Source organism: Pteronotus mesoamericanus, unplaced genomic scaffold, assembly GCF_021234165.1.
Source record: "Pteronotus mesoamericanus isolate MK-2021 breed Mesoamerican mustached bat unplaced genomic scaffold, CSHL_Meso_final contig_32, whole genome shotgun sequence".
NCBI classification, from domain to species: Eukaryota; Metazoa; Chordata; class Mammalia; order Chiroptera; family Mormoopidae; genus Pteronotus; species Pteronotus mesoamericanus.
Genome location: NW_026555134.1, coordinates 9,604,297 through 9,623,784, shown reverse-complemented (window position 1 = coordinate 9,623,784; position 19,488 = coordinate 9,604,297). Strand labels below are relative to the sequence as shown.

General features: G+C 34.3%; 2 protein-coding genes across 5 annotated transcripts in view; one reads left to right on the top strand and one right to left on the bottom strand.

Annotated features, from left to right (window-relative positions):
- Positions 1-146: 146 nt before the first annotated feature.
- TDO2 (tryptophan 2,3-dioxygenase) lies at positions 147-17,829 on the bottom strand. The gene is made up of 12 exons (XM_054576079.1): positions 17,725-17,829; positions 17,397-17,502; positions 16,096-16,186; positions 13,531-13,601; positions 11,703-11,830; positions 10,352-10,538; positions 8,874-8,981; positions 6,087-6,198; positions 4,801-4,858; positions 3,302-3,381; positions 2,547-2,637; positions 147-711 (listed from the first exon to the last, which is right to left on the bottom strand). Exons 1-12 carry the CDS (start codon positions 17,757-17,759, stop codon positions 558-560), a joined length of 1,221 nt encoding a protein of 406 aa, XP_054432054.1. The 5' UTR covers positions 17,760-17,829; the 3' UTR covers positions 147-557.
- A 790-nt stretch (positions 17,830-18,619) lies between these two features.
- The window catches only part of ASIC5 (acid sensing ion channel subunit family member 5), a 41,178-nt gene continuing 40,309 nt past the window's right edge, over positions 18,620-19,488 (top strand). For all 4 annotated transcript variants that reach the window (XM_054575947.1, XM_054575945.1, XM_054575944.1 and 1 more), the window contains exon 1: positions 18,620-18,792. In XM_054575947.1, the coding sequence (XP_054431922.1) occupies positions 18,705-18,792 (88 nt within the window). In that variant the 5' untranslated portion in view covers positions 18,620-18,704. The remainder of the gene's footprint in view (positions 18,793-19,488) is intronic.

The window sequence follows — 19,488 nt, the reverse complement described above, 5'->3', positions numbered from 1 at the left end:
GAGTAATTGTCCAGAAAATCCCCTTTGGGCAAGCTTCACATAGATTTCTGTCATTGATCAAGAGTCCTAACAAATACAAGCAATGTTTTCAAAACAATATATTACAGAAAGACTAATTTTTATTACTTCAAAATATTTTTATTGAATAACTTTATATAGAATGACACATTTTATTGCATAAAATATTTGAAATTGTTGAAGTTTACAAGCTTATAAAATATGAAACAATGAGATAGTAGGATAAATGGTTACATCAAAGTATCAAGGGACATTAGATTTTTAATAGGAAAATACCATATGTACAATGTGAGAATGTAACTGATTTAATTTATTAATGCCTTGTATCATCACAAAAGGGCTTCACCTTATCACAGTAAATGTGGTAAAATTATTTCTGGGATTGAATGAGAGCACCACAGTGCTTAAATATGTGTATACACATATTAGGACTCTGTGTTTGTGAAAATTCATAGAAAAAAAAGGCAGAAATTATAGATTTTTGCAGATCATTATGAAGGAAAAAAATCTATGTCCTTCATAGATTTTTGCAGGTCATTTTAATCTGATTCTTCACTGCTGAAGTAAGAGCTGTCAGAATATTCAGCCGTGTAAAGGAATTTATGAATAACTGGGTTCAACTTCGGTATCCAGTATCGGGGAACCAGATATGTTGATAGATTAAATAAGTCCACAAATACCTTGTACCTGTCACTGGAAAAACATATACAGATGCTTTAGATTTGTCAAAATGAAATATTTAAATCTTTTTATCAAAACATCTCAGATAATATTTTGCCATAAATAATTAGTATTCAATATTAGATTGTATATTACATGTTGTATATATCACATGTATTATATTAAGTATTATTAGTATTAAGATTATGCCATTTTTTATTCAGTATCCAAAGTTCATGCCCATAAAACTATATTATGTGTTTCATTGATTTTGACGAGGCTGGTTCAGAGTAAAACCTAGGGTCTCATTATGGTCTTGTTTCTGACTTTTAAAGGACAGTATGCAAAATAATAAATTTAAAGCATCCAGAGTTTTTAGTTGTTCATTAGATAACTATTTCCCACCTGCAGGGTAGCTGCCAACTAACTGGCACAAATGGATTAATAATTAGAAATGCCATTTTAAGATTCATAGTAAATGTCTATCAGAGTGCTTATAAACACTAAAAAATTCCTTTTGTGTTTCTTAGTCCACTATTGTAACTGTTGCAGTTTTATAGCAGAAGAACATTTGCCTTTGAAGTCAAATTTGTGTTCAAATCCTGTTCTGTCACTTGCAATTCATATGACCTTGAACAAGTTGGCTAAACCTCAGTGTCTTGCTTTCTAAATTTGTAACATAAAACTCTTCCTTCCTCTGGCTGGTACTTTGTGAAGGTTCGATGATATAATGACACACTAGAAATGCTGTTATTTAAGGTGTTAATTATTCCCACCACTGGTGTTTGTGCTCATTTTGTATAATCATTTAATCTCACATATTTACAGAATTTATTCCCAGGGAAAGAAAAAATATATAATTATGAAAATTCATGCCAATGTATTTTTTAAACTCATTCGATCTAGAATTTCTTTCCAGGGAAAGTGAAAACATATAAACAATGAAAAATTGAAACTGTGTATGTTATAAATTAGCCAGTCTGTTGGTATGATTGGGAATGAAAACAATAAAGAATTTTGGAGACTAAAGGTGGCTATCTAACAGGTGCGTGGGCCAATTCTCCTTTCTCAAGGGGCCCTGTAAGTTTCTCAGTTTTCAGATATATCTACCTATGGATCCCTCTTTCAATGATGCTGTGAAGATTAAGTAAGAACACACATGTCCTAGAAATATCTCCAACATGCTTTAGGTGCTCAATAAATATTGACCTTTTTCTTGTAAAAATATGAAAGGGCACTCCCTGGGGTAGATAAAAGTAATTTTCATACTATTACATAGAGTCCTATCAGGAAATAAACTAATTTTTTAATTTTTATTAAAAATTTTCATTGATTATTGGACAGCGAGAAAGAGGGAAATACCAGTTTGCTGTTGTGCATTCGATGGTTGTTTCTTGTGTATGACCCTGACAGGCGATCGAACTCACAAACTTGGCCTTGGGATGATGCTCTAACCAAATGAGCTACCCAGGCAGGGCCAAGGAACTGTTGTTTTAGTGCATCACTCATCTCACCAAGAGTACATTAGTGGACTCAGTGATAACTATTTAAATCTAGTCTAAAATTGAGGCAAAATGAGCTGAAAATTTCTACCTGGATTAACTCCTTCATGTCCTTACAGGTCCTTCAGGCGTTTGTACCATGCCCCTTTTTATCCCAAGACCAAAGTAATGAACTCCCAGAACTAAGAATTTTTACAATGACCTCAAAAGTTTCTAAATAAGAATACCTTAATCTAATTACAAATGTGTTATCAGCAGACAGGAGAACGTATAAGTGACTTTTCATAGATAGCACCACATGTATATGGAAAAACAAAAACCTGGTGACTTCTGCCAAGATAAAAAGGTGAATTTCCCCCATCTTACCTTACTGTTGAACGCAGGTAGTGGTAGCCTGAGGACCCACCAGTACCAGCTTTGCTGCCCAGCATCCTGTGTACCAAGCACACGTGGTTATCTAGGCAAACACACAAATTAACTCCATGAATATTTTTCTGCTATTAGTTCCACAATGTTCTAAAAACAAGTGGTCAATAATGATTACTGCTTCTGAGAAAAAGGCTCAAGCCTTATCACTTAGCCATATGGAACATTCACCTGTGAGAGCCAGATGAGGCAAGCAGGTTGCCTGGCACCACACTTGGTTCCAAATCCTATTTGTCTCCAACTATGTTTACATTTAGTCTTCAGACACAATAGGGGAGAGCAGGGCCATAGTACAATTTTAGTGAGCTCTGGTCATTTTGCTTTATGGGTCTCTTCCTCCATTAAAAAATATTAAAATTATATTTTTAAATTATATTGGCATAAAGATGTATAAGTTACTATTACATAGTAAAACATTTCTTAGGACCTAAAATTTATTTTTTCATTCTGATTAGCAGATACAATTTTTATGGGCTCCCAAAGTTACTGTGGGCTCAAGGCATTGTGCCTTTGTGTATGTTGGATAAGTAGACCCTAGGGAAGAGTAACTGTCAAGCTGATTTTTTTTAAAACAACTCACACTCAAAAGATGGAAGAAAAGACACAGCAGGAAGGAGGGCAGATGGAGAAAAGGGGTAAAGGAATAAGGTCAAGGGGGAAGAATTATAGGGGTAGAGATGAGGAGGAGGACTTACATCTCCATTTGGTTAAAAGCGTGTCCATGTCCATTAGGGAAGTCAGCAACTGGAAAGGGACCTGGAATCTTGGCTCCTCCCTAAATGAGAAATAAGAAGGAATCTATTCAAGCAAATCTAGTGTGTTGGGAAGAGCATGACTCTTTTAATCTGTTGGCTCTGTAAATAAATGTCAACTTTGTTCTTAGTAGCTATGGTATCTCTGAATTACTCAGTTAGTCTTAGTTTCTTCATCTCAAAAATGGCAATACTACTGCTCACCTTACCACATTTGTGTGAAGAGCCTAGGCTATTCCATGCAATATAAATGAAGTAGCCAGTCAGAGCCACATCTAACATTGATCTTCATTCATAGGCAGACACATACACTATTTCTGACTTTCCAGCTAGTATAGTCAAAACCTTTTTGCAAACAAAGATAATAAAACTCAAAAACTTACATATTTATTTCCTCTAAAATATATCAATGTGTAATATATATCTAATCTTTGAACCCTTTTAGTACATTTTCTGCTTAGGATACATAAGCTCAAGTGGCACACATTTAGTAAGAGTTTAGGAAAAGGGTCAAAATTTTTTGTTTATGTTGTCATTCTGAAAAACTATTTGAGGGGATTGCAAATTAAGTAAATGCAAGTTAGTAAGACATCCAGTAAACATAGATATTTTTGCCAGTGTGCTTTCCCTTGTTCTGATGCATTTAATTCATGAAACATGAAGATGAGATCTTCATGCATATGAAGGAGGAGGGCAGGGAAAGGGAAAGGAAGGGGAAAGTCAAGGAACATATATATAGCAAGGACTCATGGACAAAACCAAAGGGGAAGAGCTGAGGGAGGGGGCAAGGGAAAGTGGTGGGGGGGAGGCAGAGACAAATGTACTTGAAAAAATAAATTAAAATAAAATTTAAAAAAATAAAAATAAAGGACACCTCAAAGTCATTAAACAATGAAGATAATTTTACTTGAAATTTCTGAATAAGTAGAATGGCAGTTTATAAGGTGTTTTCACTTTGTCCATTCTGTCTTTCCTTTATGAAACAAGGATAACTCCACAGCATTGTTTAAAGACAGAGAACATTTCATGACCATTTCTGAGGCAGACAGCACTGTGGTCTTTTTGGACACAATATCACATAATAGTAGAATTTTTAAAATTTAATCTTGATTGTATTTTTTCCCATTACTATTTAGTCTCCTTAGACCTCTCCTCCCCCAAGCAGTCACCACACTTTTATCCATGTCCATGAGTCTTTTCTCCTAGAAGAATATTTGATTGATTTGTGTGGGATTTTTTTTAACCAACTACAGAGATAAAGTTATACTTACTATTTACAAGAGAGAAATCCTCATAAAACTTCACAATGAATTACTTTCTAAGGTTTCCTCCAAAACTAACTTATTAGAACTACAATTTCAATTTATAAGCTATAGACTTGATACATTTTCTATATTCAATCTTCAGTTTTAACTTCTGCTTCTTTTCTTATTTGCTTTTACCTGTAAAAATAGATCATCAAGGCCCCTTGAAGTGCTCTGTATGACAGCCGTCTTTCACCTGCAAGATACACAGCAAGTTTTCATTTAATAGGCCACGCGGGGCAGTCATATTAATTTGGAACTATCACCTTAAATAATTTTTTTTTGTTTTAGAAAACAGTGTAGGTTTTTGTTTAAAATGTTTATATTTTAGCTTGAAATTAGAAGACTATCATATGAAACATTGTTTTAATATTAGAATTTAAAAGGCGAGTTAAACACACACCCCTGAAATTCCCAAAACCTTTAAATATGTTAGGAAAGCCATATATATAGAAACTACTTAAATTCTGTGATGAAATGTATTTTTCAAGTAAAATAGTATGATGACTTTTTAAAAAGTTAAACAAGACTAATTTCAAGTTTCATTTGAAAGTGTTTTTTACTAATTTACTTAAAATTACTTGAATTACTTAAAATCACTTGATTTCAAGGAGTATAATCATATAAAATTTCATATGTGTTGGTCTATCTGCAGAAAAACAAGATTTTGCTATTCTTTACTGAGGTTCTATAGAAAACTGAGGCTAACTGTCTCTAAGCTTATAGAATTCCATATATTGCTATGCCTTGTGCTTATATTTTAAAAATTAATTTTTACTTCCATTCTGCCTTTTTCCAAAAGATGTATAGGTCCTTTATAATAAAATTTCTAAATAAAAAATGAGCACAAGAGTTTCAAACAGATCAAAGAAAGGGATTATATAATAAAAGTATTTTTATTATATAAATAATAAAAAGTATTTTTATTATATTGGTCGATTAGTTTCAAAAACTAATAGCTCAGTATTTATTATGCAAAGATTCTAAACATGTGTTTTTCCTAGTCAGCTTGGGAAACTTATTTCATCAGCCAAGCCACCCTTGCCCTTCCAGCGGAGTTACTCCTTCCCTCTCCCACTGCTACTGTAGTATTTACAATTACATGACTATCTTATTCTTGTCCCTATTAGGTTATGAACTACTTGAAAAACCATTTTCAATATATCTTGGTATCCCTCGTATCTGACATATTATGAAAGACTCTACCAATGTCTTTGCAATAGATAACATTATCTATGAATATATTATATATAATTGTATATTAACATTAATATTATCTGTTAATATAATAGATGACATTAACTAGTTCTTGTTTCTATATGCGGAATATCAATTTTCATTTTATTTGCCCCAAGTAGGGTTTGATCTTTTGATGTCACAGTAGTAAAGTGCCAGGAAACAATCTTTAAGAATAAAATACTTACCTTTACTAAGGAGATGCTCATGACGTTTCTCATCAAATAAGGAGAGTAACACCTCTTTTTGTTTCTGAAATTCAGCCATTTGTTCCTCTTTTTCCTCTGACTCTTCTTTAGCCTTTAGGGGAAATACTACATTAATATTTTCATGAGAGAGAGTAGGTTCTTACTCTAGAAAACATTGTATGTAAGAAGTAGATTTGCCAGATGCAGAAAGGTTGTACTTGGAATATTTATCATTTTATCTAATATTACAACTTGGAAATTATGGCTTATAAGAAGGAATTTTCTTCACAGTCACTAATTCATTCTATCCTTCTATTTCAGTTTAAGTGATGGGTTAATCTCAAAGATTCTTTTTCATAAGTATCATGAGAAATGGATTCAAGAGAGCATTAGTAGATACAAGTAATCAATAATGATCTACTTTTTTGACAGAAATTATTTAACACAGTAAGTAAAGTAATTCCAGTTATGAAAAGTTAAGAATTCCTAGTCAGGAAAACTAGAAACACTACTGAAATTCCATAGTCAGCATTAAATTCAGTAAATATTTCTTAGCTAAATTTCACCCTTATATTTTTATTTATTTTATAGCTATTAATGTGTTTGAAAAGTTCTTTTCTGCCTACAGCCCATGCTCTACTACAACTCAATTAATTAAGTTGCAGCAAAAATGAGTTAACCCAATTATCTTCACAAAAACCAAACTGTAAAAACTTGTCTGCCCATTATTGCCAATTAAATCTTCATTTTTTAGCAAATGTAATGCTCAGGTGATAAATAAAATTACGAGCAATACTTGTAGTCCCCTGATCTTAATATATTATCTGGCGAGAATAAGATATAGAACAAATAACCACCTGAGCATTGACTTGTGACCAGGCACACGCAGGAGTGTCCCATACCATGCAGTGGTAAACGGGAGCAGCATAGTGCCATGATAAATTACAGTAGTGCGGAGGTCAGGAAAGACCTTCCTGAAGTTTTCCTTGAGCCAAGGCCTGGAGAATGAAAGGGAGTTATCTGGGGGAGACTATTCCAAGCCCAGGGACTACCTCATAGAAGGATGTGGTAGTAAATTAGAAAAACTAAGTTCAGCTTAAAGGAAATTAGTATGGTTGGCCCACATGAGATTATGAAATGCCTATGCTAAAGATTTTTATTGTTATGCTGAAACAATGAGAAGATATCAAAGAGTTTCATGTAAGTAGATCTGCACTTTGAAAAGGTTGTTCAGACTGCAGTGTGAGGAGTAAATTGAAATGGAGCCATATTGAGGAGCCTTGTAAAATAGTTAAAGGAATATTACTTTAGTCCAGGTGAAAAACAATGACAATCTGCACTTAATGGGTGGTGGTAGATTAAAAAGAGATACTTGAGAGCTATTTTGAAGGTTAAGTCAACAGTATGTCATGATAACTTGAAGTGGCTAGGAAAGAGGAAGTTGCCAAAGACCAATTGTAGGTGTCTGACTTGACAAACTAGACAGTTTATAGGAGAAAAAAAATGGAAAAGACCAAGTTGATACGAGAGTGGATGGAAGGAAAACTTTTTTTAGGGTTTTTTTTTTAATCAGTTTGTTTTTGAGAGGACCAGGAGCAATATAAATTAAGGTGTTAAATATATTATCTTAAATGTAAGGAGATATCTGTGCTGGAGGTACATGTTTAAGAATCATTGGTGTATAAGTAGGTATTGAAGTAGTGGGTATAAATGAGTTAATCTCGTGAAATAGTACAGAGAAAGGATGCAAAGGCTGTAAGCTAATGCAGCCTTGAGAAATCCCTCCATTTATTGGTCTGGCAGAAAAAGGAGGCAGTAGAGGAGACAGAGAAATAGGGACCAGAGAATAAGATGAAGACAGAATACTGTGTACCAAATCCAGGGTGGATGGCTTGTATTCAAGAAAGGATAAGTAGTCATTAGTACTGAATGTCACTGTTTGCTCAAGAAAAGTGAAGATAAAAAAATGGCTATTGGATTTATGTACATGGAGGTCATTTTTGAAATATAGGATAAGATGACAGACTGGGTCGTGTTGAAGATTAGATGAAAAAAAAAAGAAATAATTATGCTCACCACTGTTCTAAAACACTTTACAAATATTAATTTAATTTAATGCTCTCAATATTCCTATAAAGTAGATACTCTTATTTTCTATTTTATCAATGATGAAAGTGAATCAAAGAGAAGTCACAGAAGACATTCAATGTCACACAATTAAGAAGTGGAGGTGAAACTTAAACCTATGCAATGTGACTTCAAAGTCCCTGTATTAACTACTACCTGACATAGCCTCTCAAGACATAGAATTAAAACAACTCTTTAAGACAGTCAATCATGAAGAAACGAAGGGGGCCTGTAATTTGAAGGAAATGAGTAATCAATCGTATTTTAAGTGAGAAACAACATTGTCTGAGAACCACAAGGAAGAACCCAGAAAATGGAGCCAAGGGAAAATTCGATGATTAAGTATAGTTGGTTGACTGGGTCTTTGTGAGCCTACTTCTATCCAGAAGTGGTCATAATCTGGAATTTTCAATAGAAATAAAAAAGGTCTATTAATGTCATTTATTTATCAAAGGTAAAGTCTCGCCTGCAATAAACTTCTTAATTTTATTATATGTAAATAAAGTAAAATTAACCATGTAATATATTCCAAGAAGATGCAAATATGAAACAAAAAAAATATAAGAAAAGTGAAAGTTTAAGGGAAAAGTATATAATTATTTTTAAAAATTCCCAGTATTTTTATAGTAAACTTATATTTACATACGGCATCATAAATACCTGAATAATTGTGAATTCTTCTTCCAGACCTTTAACAATATTTTTTTCCAACTTTCCCCAGAAGTTAAATCCTTGTGGCTCTAAACCTGGTGTTCTTTCCAGCCATGCCTTAAGTAAACATTTTTAAGTTAATATATTATAAAATTTTAAATCTGTATGATATAGCTAATATTTATGAACATGAAACAGAAAATTTTCATGGTTTGGAGAAATATATGCAATAAAGTTTTTGTGTGTAAATATTTTCTTTCCCCTCAATTTCTTCATTTAAAAAATAAAAATCTATTATATTTCATCTCTTAATCTTTAAGGAAATCATATCACTGATGTTTACTCTTTATTAATAAACATATTATTACAGAAATCACAATTTTGTTATATATTAAAATATATAAATGTTGTTTTGATGAAGTCTCTGGTTTATTTTCAAAATATTTAATGTCTTAATACCTGAAGAAATTATAATATATACTATATGATCTCTTCTTAATGCAGGAGCATGGTATAATCAGCAACTTTGAAATCCACTAAGTACTCAATTATTTTAATACTCTGCAAGACTTTTTAATCAGCAATAAAACCTAATTTGTGCATCTCTATGAGTTCTCACTTAATCTATTTTTGGTTTGAAACCAGCTTTCTGATTCTTTTTATCCCAATCTTTATAAACTGTTATATGACATTATATATATTAACCCAACTTCATAATACACTAAAGTTTCATCTGCAAAGGAAATCAAGGCAATACAATACTTACTTAATAATTTACTTATTAAGAAACATTAATGATTTCCCAAAGCTATTATAGATGCATGGGGGATTAAAATATGAAAGAAAAAAATTCTGAAGAATATATACCTAAGTAATATAGTTTAACTGACAGAAACACAACTTGTGGGATTTTTTGATTACAAAATATTTTGAAGAAATTAAAGTTCACTAGATGATGAACCATACTTAGTTTAAAAATCAGCTAATTAAATGTTGCTTAGTAAGAATATTTAAAAGGATTGTTTTAATTAGATGAGAAAGTTATTAAATATTAACATATAATTGTTATATAGCTATTTCTAAAATTCTCAAGAGAGTTCTTAATATTTTAATTAATTAGTTAAATATACAAATTTAAGTCTTTTTATAAATTTATTCTGGTCTTATTTATAATTAAGGTAACCAAATTTTGATATGAGTTTTTCAATTCTTATCTACTGGAAGCTAAATTAAATAAGATGTAAAGTACAGTGTAGGAAACGTAGTAGCCAAAGAACTTATATGCTCCAAGAATTCATGTGCAAGGACCCGTGGACATGAACAACGGTATGGGGACCACCTGAGGGAGTGGGGGGTGCTGGGTGGAGGGGGGCGAAGGGGGAAAAATTGAGACAACTGTAATAGCATAAACAATAAAATATAATTTTAAAAAATAAAAGAAAAAAGATGTATAATTTAGACCTTAGAAACAGTATTTGAGCATGTACCTCCACTAGTTGCAGAAGTGTTTTTTCCTGCTCTGACTGAAGTAGCAGTTCATTTTCTTCTCCTTTGAAGTTATCACGATAATGTCTTCTGTTGTAAGGTACTCTTGAACTCTGAAGCACACCTATCTTGTTTTCTAGTAGTCGGAACTGTAAACTCTGAAAGCCAGATGCTGGAGATAAGTACTCTCTTTGAGAATAAATGTGGAAGGGAAGAGAAAGAAAAAAAATGTTTTGACATTTTAAATCACTGCAATGATCTATTGTGAGAGGCTTTCAGTTTTACTCCCCAAGATATCATCAAGAACAAAGACAAACAACTGCCTAGAGTTGGGCTTATGGTTTGGATGTTACTAAAATAAAGTAAATGAGCTACTTGCGTATCATTGGTGATACCAGTCAATCAATTCAAAGTTGAAATGTTTGTATAGTTTGTAAAATGTCACATATGTGTACTAAATTTTTTCTTAAAGACAGGTGGGCATTGAACAATATACTTTTCAATAGTGCTAATATATTCTTATAATTTATAAATATTCAATCCCTCTTAAAACATATTTTTAAATATTATTATCGATGTCACTACCTACAATTATTATGATCACCAATGAAATACTACAAGCAAAATGAAAGGGATGTTCCACAGGCCAAAATAAGCAATCAAAACGTTGTTATTCTTACCCTATGTAGCCACCCAAACTCTTACATCTCTGTAAGCATCCTTCATCTGATTGGTACTAAGACAATAATTTTTTAAATTCACCACAACAGAATTCTGCTACATTTCCTTTGATTGTCAAACATGTTGGACTATATATTACACTATCAAATGCACCTAATATTCTAGGAAAATCTACTTTCAAATTTGGTATTAAAAAAAAGTTTTTTCTGATATATACATGAATATGACTTTGGCTGCCTAAAAATGTTGAGCTAAACTTTATAACTCAATCCATAATTTATTCTGACAATTTTGCTGAAGTCCTCTTTTTATATATCACTTGTTTCTTTTCGATTTTTAGTTTTTAATTTTTTAGAAATTTAGTTATATGCATCACATAAGGCATTTTACTTCTGTAGACCATAAAAAGGCCTAAATTTTTTTTTGGATAAAATCAGGGCACAATGATGAATTGAAATTAATTGATCATATTATGCTTTTATGTAAAAGTAAATGATGAAATGTTTTATTAATTTCTCAAATGCTTTGTGATTAAGAGTCCCAGGTGGTCATAGCGACAAAGTGTCAGTAGAACAGACTCCTCTTGTCATACAACATACAAGTTATCTTTTGACCCATCCTGCAGTGAGAAGGTAAACCCCACTGCATTATCACAAAGCTGCAGGTGCACACCTGAAATCATTGAAGTCCAAGGCTGTCATCGTTTCCAGAACAGAAAACTGCTGTACCAGTAGTTTAAGGATTACCACCACTCGATGCATTCGCGTAACAACCTTAAGCATATTTCTTTCATCCCTGACCTGATGGTTAAGAAAGAAAACACTGAGTAATCGATTCTAGATTTTAGAAGATAAAAAATAGTCTACAAACAGTATATTCCTATTAATTTTATCTTTATTTCAAAAAGGAACATTGGAACTAAAATTTGCTGTAGGTAGGAGAGGGGACTCCAAAAAACAGGAATTATTTTCTGGAGGGCCGGCCCCTTGTAGTACAGGTTTCCCCCACTAGGTGAGTGTTCTAGGAACCCATCTGTATCAGTGTTCCAGCTGGTGGTGTTGGGAGAGGCTGCATTAGGCTTCAGTGAATGTTTTGTTTTTTTTTTTTTTGAAGACTCTCTTTCAACATGTTTGCCCATTTCAAGATGGGTGATTTAGGAGCCCATCTGTCCATACTGTGCTGTGTTCAGCATTTTTTGACCTAAGACAGTATGGCCCCCATGTCCCACCCTCCCTATTCACATGATCTCACCCCAAGCAACTGTTTTTTTTTGTTTGTTTCTCTGGGTTAAAAAAAAAAGTCCTCAAAGGGAAATGTTTTGCTGATGTGGAAGAAATGAAACAAAATGGCAGAAGCACTAAAAGGCATCAAAACTGCTGAGTTCCAAAACTGTTGGGAGCAGTGGGGGAAAAAAGTCTCAGTGGGTGTCTTGCAACAAATGGAGAGTGCTTGGAAGGTGACTGAAGTTTAAACATGTAAGAATAAATATACAATTTTTTATAAAAAAACTCTGGACTTTGGGGGGTCCCTCTTGTATGAATATGTTGAACTAATGGTAACTGTGTGCAAGGAATGCCTGCAAAATTAGAATCATTTTTCCTTCTTTAAAAACAGAAAATTAAATGAAAGCAAGTTAGGAGTAAATTCTGGAACACAGCACCTACTAATTTTAAAACACTTTTCCTGTAAGTTTGCTTTGAGGGATACAAATTAAGGTGATATAGAAAGTTCCAGGTGAGGAGTAAGCAACATGTGGGTAAATCTGTTCTTTCCAGAGGGACAAGTTGCCATTGACATAAAAGGGAATTGTATTCGCATATAAAGAGCACTGTCTGCGTATGAGTGTTGTCTCTTTCCCAGCCCATCCTGAGCGGGGCCCCGTGGTAGAGCACCTGATGCTGTGCCCTGTGTCTGGGAGGCTTGTGGGAGCAGGAAGCAGGGAGGGAGGCCATCAAGTGCAGTTCAGACTCCTGCCATCACCCGAAGCTCCACTGTTCTCCCACTCTGCTCTTCCTTGATCTTTTCTTCCTTGTCCTCCCCTTCTCCTCAGCTCTTTTCTCTTTTTCTTCCTCTTGCTACTCTTTTCCTACCTCCTCCTCTTCCTCTTCCTATTTACTTTCCTCATTATTATTCCTATCTTCCCCTAACAAATATTCATCAGAAATACAGTTCTGGTACTTATTAATTAAATGCTGAATATTAGCTATTCTGCAATCTACCATCATCTAAAACAACTATTCTTAAGGGCAACAAGAACAAAAAAAAAGATGTTCCAAACAAGGGGTTTGAAACTGAAATTTGAAAGGAACTTGAGTGCAACATGAAGTTCCAGGATAGAAATGGCACTGGGAAAACATGACTAAGCTCTTGTCCACTGGAAAACTTTTTTTCATTAAGTAGTTATTTCACTATTTGGTTTTAAATTTTTCTCATTAATAATATTTTCTATATTCTCCAAAAAGGGTATGAAGCCGATATTGTGAAAATGACAATAACTCACATGACCATTCTGAAAGATCTCACGAACAGAATCTAATTCCCAGAGGATTTGCTTAAACCAGAGTTCATAAGCTGCAATGAGAAAATCATTATCAGCTGAAAAATTCTAGGAGCCTCTTTGACCATAATTATATAAAAGACATGGTTAATACATTGAAAGAAATAAAAATGTAATTAAAAAATTAATAAATATCAATATAGCCCTATTTTATGCTATAACCAGATATTAGTGATAAACTTATAATAGCTCCCTTCTATTGAATGTTTTAATATGTTATGGGTATTATTTATATGCTTTATAGTTGTTATTATTATACTGATTTCTCTCAGAACTATATTGCTTACATCTTTTAGGATATAGCACATGCTCTAATTCTACCTTTCCATTGGAAGATGGAGGTATTTGGCAAAGGAGAAGTGATGCCCAACTTCATCTATAAACTGAAAATTCAATGTGTACTAACCTAATGTATATGACAAAGTTCGGGTTCTAGGAACTTAGAATATTATGGGAGGACAAGCTTATGAACAGTCTAAATCTAAAACTGCCTTACTTATCTATTTCTCTTAGTACTTAGCACAGTGTTGGGGTTAGGGCTAGGCTTAGGGTTAATCTTCATATTTTGGGGTCAGGGACCTCTTTAAGATACATATTAACAAAAGTTTATATACAATTTCAGAGTTCAGAGACTTTCTAAACTCCCAACATCAGGGACTCCTACATTAAAAACCCCTGACCATGTTGGCACTGCCGCTGCCACCAACCTGGAACAGCCACTGTTCCTTCTCAAAGTGGCCTTCCGGGGGACCTTTTAAATTTGATCTCAGTTCCCCAATCAATGCGCCACAGAATCCTCCATGTATTGGAGTAGAGGATCTCTTGAGAGGAGGACTAGATAGTCTGCTTGGCAGTGACCTTAGCAGGGGTGGCAGTGGGACAATTCTTCATCAATCCCATCATCAGTGCCTGCAACCTTTGCTCCTTCCCCTTCGTCTGCTTTGTGGTCAGCAGCAGTTTGAACAATCGATTTGAACTCTCTACAGGGACAGGCATGGCAGCTGATGGCAATGTGGCTCCTAAGGGTGGCTGGCAGCCTGCCATAAAGGCTAAAGGATTGGGAATTTCTGAAACATTTACTCATCACCAAGGGCACATCTCAATGGAAATGAACTTCACCAACAAAGCTCTGTAGCACATGGGACTTTGCTGTCATTTTAACAAGAACAGCTTTGTTGTCCTCCGCAGCTCTCCCCTGGACAGCCACACACCGCCAATGCCGACCAGAGCCTCGATTCCTGCCTGCCTCTCAACCCTTAGGCCCAGTCATGAAGATGGAACATCTGAATAATCTGCAGGTGGCTGTGAAAAACACTATGGATGTCTCCTACACCCCACTCCATATGCTATTTGTAGATGTTGAGAAAATGGAGAGTTGGGTCTTCCTTGCAACATGAAAGAATGTTCCCAGTAAGAATGAACTTCAGTTTCAGTTTTGGGAATGTTATCAAAATGCTAACCCTATTTCTAGCAAGTCGTAAAAGAACAACTATTGCCACGGGGATTTTGGAAGGATGGAACATGTTGTACCAATCTCTGAAGCTCACTAATGACCTTTGGCTCTTGGCTAAGCTACATACCCAGCCAGGAAACCTCAAGCGGATGCTGTTGCTGAAGTGTAGAGCTGCTGAAGTCTCTCAGGACATCTGTCAGGCTTACAACAGCATTTTGAAAAACTAATTGATGGTCCAGTGCCACTCTGTGACTGGTTCAAATCAGGAATTCTTAACTGGAAGGAACTGTAGAACCCAAATACACTGAGGCCACCCATGAAGGTAGAGACTAATCTAACTTGTGCCAACATTAGGGCACAACTTGTTGGATAGTTTTAGCTTCCTGTGAACATTTGTAACCACTGCTCAATCACTTCCTTCCTCTTGCCACCTGCTGCTGCTATCTATCCTTATCTGTGGGCTTCTCCATACTGTGCCAGGGGCTGGCATTTTTTAGTGCAATTTGATATATTGTAATTGAGAGCTCATTTCAAAAGCAGAAATAAACAAGAAATATTAAAGCAAGGAAAAGTGTCACTGAAACATAAAAAAACAATAACACTGTACAAAGGTTTTAAGTCTATAGAGGATAAACACATTTTAGACAAATTTATATTTCTATTAAATAGCAGATTTATATGGGAGTATGTAAAGTCACAATAAAATTGAGCGATTTATTTCTTGAGAGCAGTTTTTTAAAGTTTCAAGTTGAAAAATAGTAACATCTCTGCTTGAAAATTCTTTTTCAATTCCAAGATAAATGTCTTGGATCGAAAACAAAGCCTAAAAATTCAACCTGATCCAATTAACAGTGAAGTAATATTAAGAAGACTTACAAATCTCAGCAAAAGTTTCTCTGAGAATTTGTCTGAAAGCAAAGTATCTTGAGCAAATTTTTAACAAAGCAAATTCCTTGCTCTTGCACCATTTTATATTTAAAAGAATTGTAACTCTCCTCACTATTGATGGGAAATGCCTGTGGAATAGTTATTTTCCAAACTTTTGTGCAACTTACCTTGATGAGTTATGATGAAAAGGTGTTCATCATGGATTTTATTTCCTTTTATTTCACTTTGAAGCTCCTGTGCCTTCAAAATTTTTTCCAACTTAAAATAAAAAAATAGAAAAACTGATTTTGTACACACTTCCAGTTATAAGATAAATAAGTTATGGAGATCTAATTTATAACACAGTGATTATAGTTAACAACACTGTATTATATTCTTGAAAGCTGCTAAAAGAATAGATCTTAAATGTTCTCACCACACCAAAAATAGTGGTAATGATATGACATGATAGACATACTAGCTAAATGCTGCACCAATAATCGTATTGAAATATATAAAGGCATCAAATCAATAAGTTGTACACCTTCAACAAGCACAATGTTATATATCAATTACATAGCAATAAAATTAAAAAAAATTAAGTGACTGATTTTGAAATTGCAAAAGTTAGTTTTTATCAACTTTAACAAGAAGTAGAATATAATACTGAAAAAATAACCCAATTCTCAAATTCTCAGATTCCATTCTATTTTTTTTAAACAATTAATGAGTCTCATTGTAAACAGTGAGTTGAATTTATGGCCTTTATTTTTTGTGAAGAATTTTATATTTGGTAGGATTCTATTATAACAAATGCTAGTATACTCATTGAGAAGCCATAGTTCTTCCATCTCTTGAAACAAGTGTGATAAAAGCTTGATAACTTGCTTCGCTGACTGTGAAACTCCCATTCCTCCATTCCCCTAAAGAGACTCATCTGAGAAGACCTTAACATTCTTTATCAGCTCATCCTTTGAACTGTATTGATGAAGGCATCACAAGCTCTAATCATCCCACTTCTTAAATAACAAGGAAGACAAACAAGCTAAAACATATGCCAGAATAATGTCCAATATCTCATTTGTATCATCCCTCTTTTATTTGTTAATGATATCAAGAACATATTTGCCTTAAACATTTCTACTTTATAGAAGAGATACAAAAGAGAATTTTTTCTGGAATCATTTGGGATTTATTGACCTTATCTTACTATTCAAGTTGTACAGTGCTTTCCAGTTATCTACATGAATTTGATCATTTATACTCTTCCACTCAGATTCTGCGTTCTTTGCTTTTACTGTACCTCTGTTGGAGAGATGGATTTTTATAAGAGTCTCTTGAATTGTTCTAACAAAAGTCAAAAAGCACAAATTTTTATAAAAAAACGGTATTATTAGGTCCAGAAAACTATTTGATGACTGAGGAAAAAATAAGACAATAAAGTGCCCAAAAATGGAAGCTAAATACTTTAAGATACTCAGCTACTTACATGCAGATAGTTCCCATAGATAAGTCCTCCTTTGCTGGCTCTATTTATACCAGCTTGTGATTTGTCTTCTTCACTGTCTTCTAAAGATAGTTTTTCAGAAGGATGCCTGCAGATTACATAATTGATGAAAAAAACAGATCTTGAGAAAGCAAAGTAACTAATAATATGAATGATTAAAATTCTCTTACTGCTAATTATTTAAAAAGAGATTATTAAACAAGGGAATAAGGGTGACAGTTTTCAATCCTCTTGAAATTTGGAAATTAAAGTGTTCACATTTAGAATTTCTAAGAGCTTAACTATATTTAGAATAGAGGTAAATACTTACCTAAAGGCATTTCCTAAAAACGGACAACCACTCATGATGAAAACACGCTGAGAAGCACTGAGGTTTGGCTCTAGAGGGGTGATATCACTGACCTTCCCAGATGTTCTACTGCTGCTTTTTATTCATCCTGCTCACTCTGAACCTGCCAATCAGCCATCACTTCTGGCTAGGCTTTCATTTCAACTTGTTCAGAAGTTGAACCTCTGTGAACTTCAGAATGGACTTACGTTAGGAACAATGTGTTTGCTGGAATAGTTAAGTATTCTGCCAAACTGGGTCATTTGACTTGACCAATTCTGTTTTTGCATTTAAAGTAACAAACATTAAATAAATTAATAGAGGCCAAGTTAAATGAACAAAGATAACTTAACTACTTTACTCCCAGTACACATTTGGCATAGTGTTAAGGCATGTAAAATGATGAGCTTGTAAAAAACCAAATATTTATTCTCTTGGTCTCAGATTAGAATATTCTTACAAGTCCTAAACCAAAAAATAAACTTGAATGTCTCTGGGGAAAGTAAGTCATTACAGAACAGAGACAGGGTACATGCTCAGACCTCATTTCCATCTCACCTTCACAGGTCTTCTGGCCTAAGTCTCATCCCAGAATGAGCAGCAGGTTGCTGTATTATAGTGGAGCTTAAATGGATGTGACTGGTTCCCAGCTCACCTGTGGCATCCCAATGACAGGGCACTGGGAGTCATCCACGCTGGGGTACTTTGTATCTAGATAACTCAAAGACATGCCAGGAGTGTACTCCTTATTCTCTCGAACACAAAAGGTCACCTTTGTCTTTAGCACAAATAGCAAGGGCAAAAGCACTGCCCGTGAGCTGGTAGGTAGATTACGCGGGACCCTTTCAGCTGTCTCAGAACTGCAAATATGCTTTGACACGTGTCAACACTGCCACTGGCCTGCAGCAAGCATACTCTAGCAAAAAAGCAACCCAGAAAGCTACCATGCAGGGACTTAGACAATGGTGTACTACATACAAACTGTCCAGGACATAAACAGCGATGTCGTCAATGAACTCCTAAGGAAGATATGTACTTCCAGCTGTCCAGGTAGGAGCCTGTACCTTTATACATACTGACTATTGTATGTATATTCCTGATAACCATTATAATAGATCCCTTACTATGAACCAAGTGATGAATGAAATGTCAACTATCTAGCAGTTAGAAATTAATCCTCTGCCACTTTATTTCAGTGTTTATCACTACCTTGAAAAGGAGCTCTATTGGGTCTTATTTTGTCTGTGTTCATTGTGCTAGGCATCTGTGGAATATACTATTGCTGTGCCCACAGGCTCCAAACCATTATGGTACAAAGGTCCAAAATGTTTGCAAAATATTATTGCACAAAATAGAAGGACTCATGTTACATTTGGGGTAGGGTGTAGGGAAACTCACTTTTGGGAAGCAATATGGCTTCAGCAGCAAAGGCGTGCAGGAGATGTTGAACTCCCTGTGACTGCTGATCCTTTTGGGACTGTTCAACTCTCTATAACTTCATGCTTCACTGACTACCCCCAAAACTGAAATGCCACTCTATAACAAATGTCATGCCCTTATAAAGAAGTTAATAAATACATAAAATGTAATGATTTTCTGATGTTATTTTTTAACTTTTCTATTAATTTAGTGAAATATTGTTCTCTCCAGAGTTCTACACAGCTACCTGTCATTTGATATTGCTATTAACTTGTTCTATTAATCTTTTTTAAAAAGAAACTTTGTTCTGTGAGGGCAGTGGTTCCT

What these genes read in the sequence shown, in the direction of transcription:
- TDO2 (XM_054576079.1), bottom strand. Translation starts at nt 17,759, where the DNA reads ATGAGTGGTTGTCCGTTTTTAGGAAATGCCTTTAG. An exon ending in TTTTTAGGAAATGCCTTTAG is followed by an intron (nt 17,503 to 17,724) that starts GTAAGTATTTAC and finishes TGTAATCTGCAG; the next exon opens with GCATCCTTCTGAAAAACTAT. An exon ending in TTGATGATCTATTTTTACAG is followed by an intron (nt 3,382 to 4,800) that starts GTAAAAGCAAAT and finishes TTTCTCATTTAG; the next exon opens with GGAGGAGCCAAGATTCCAGG.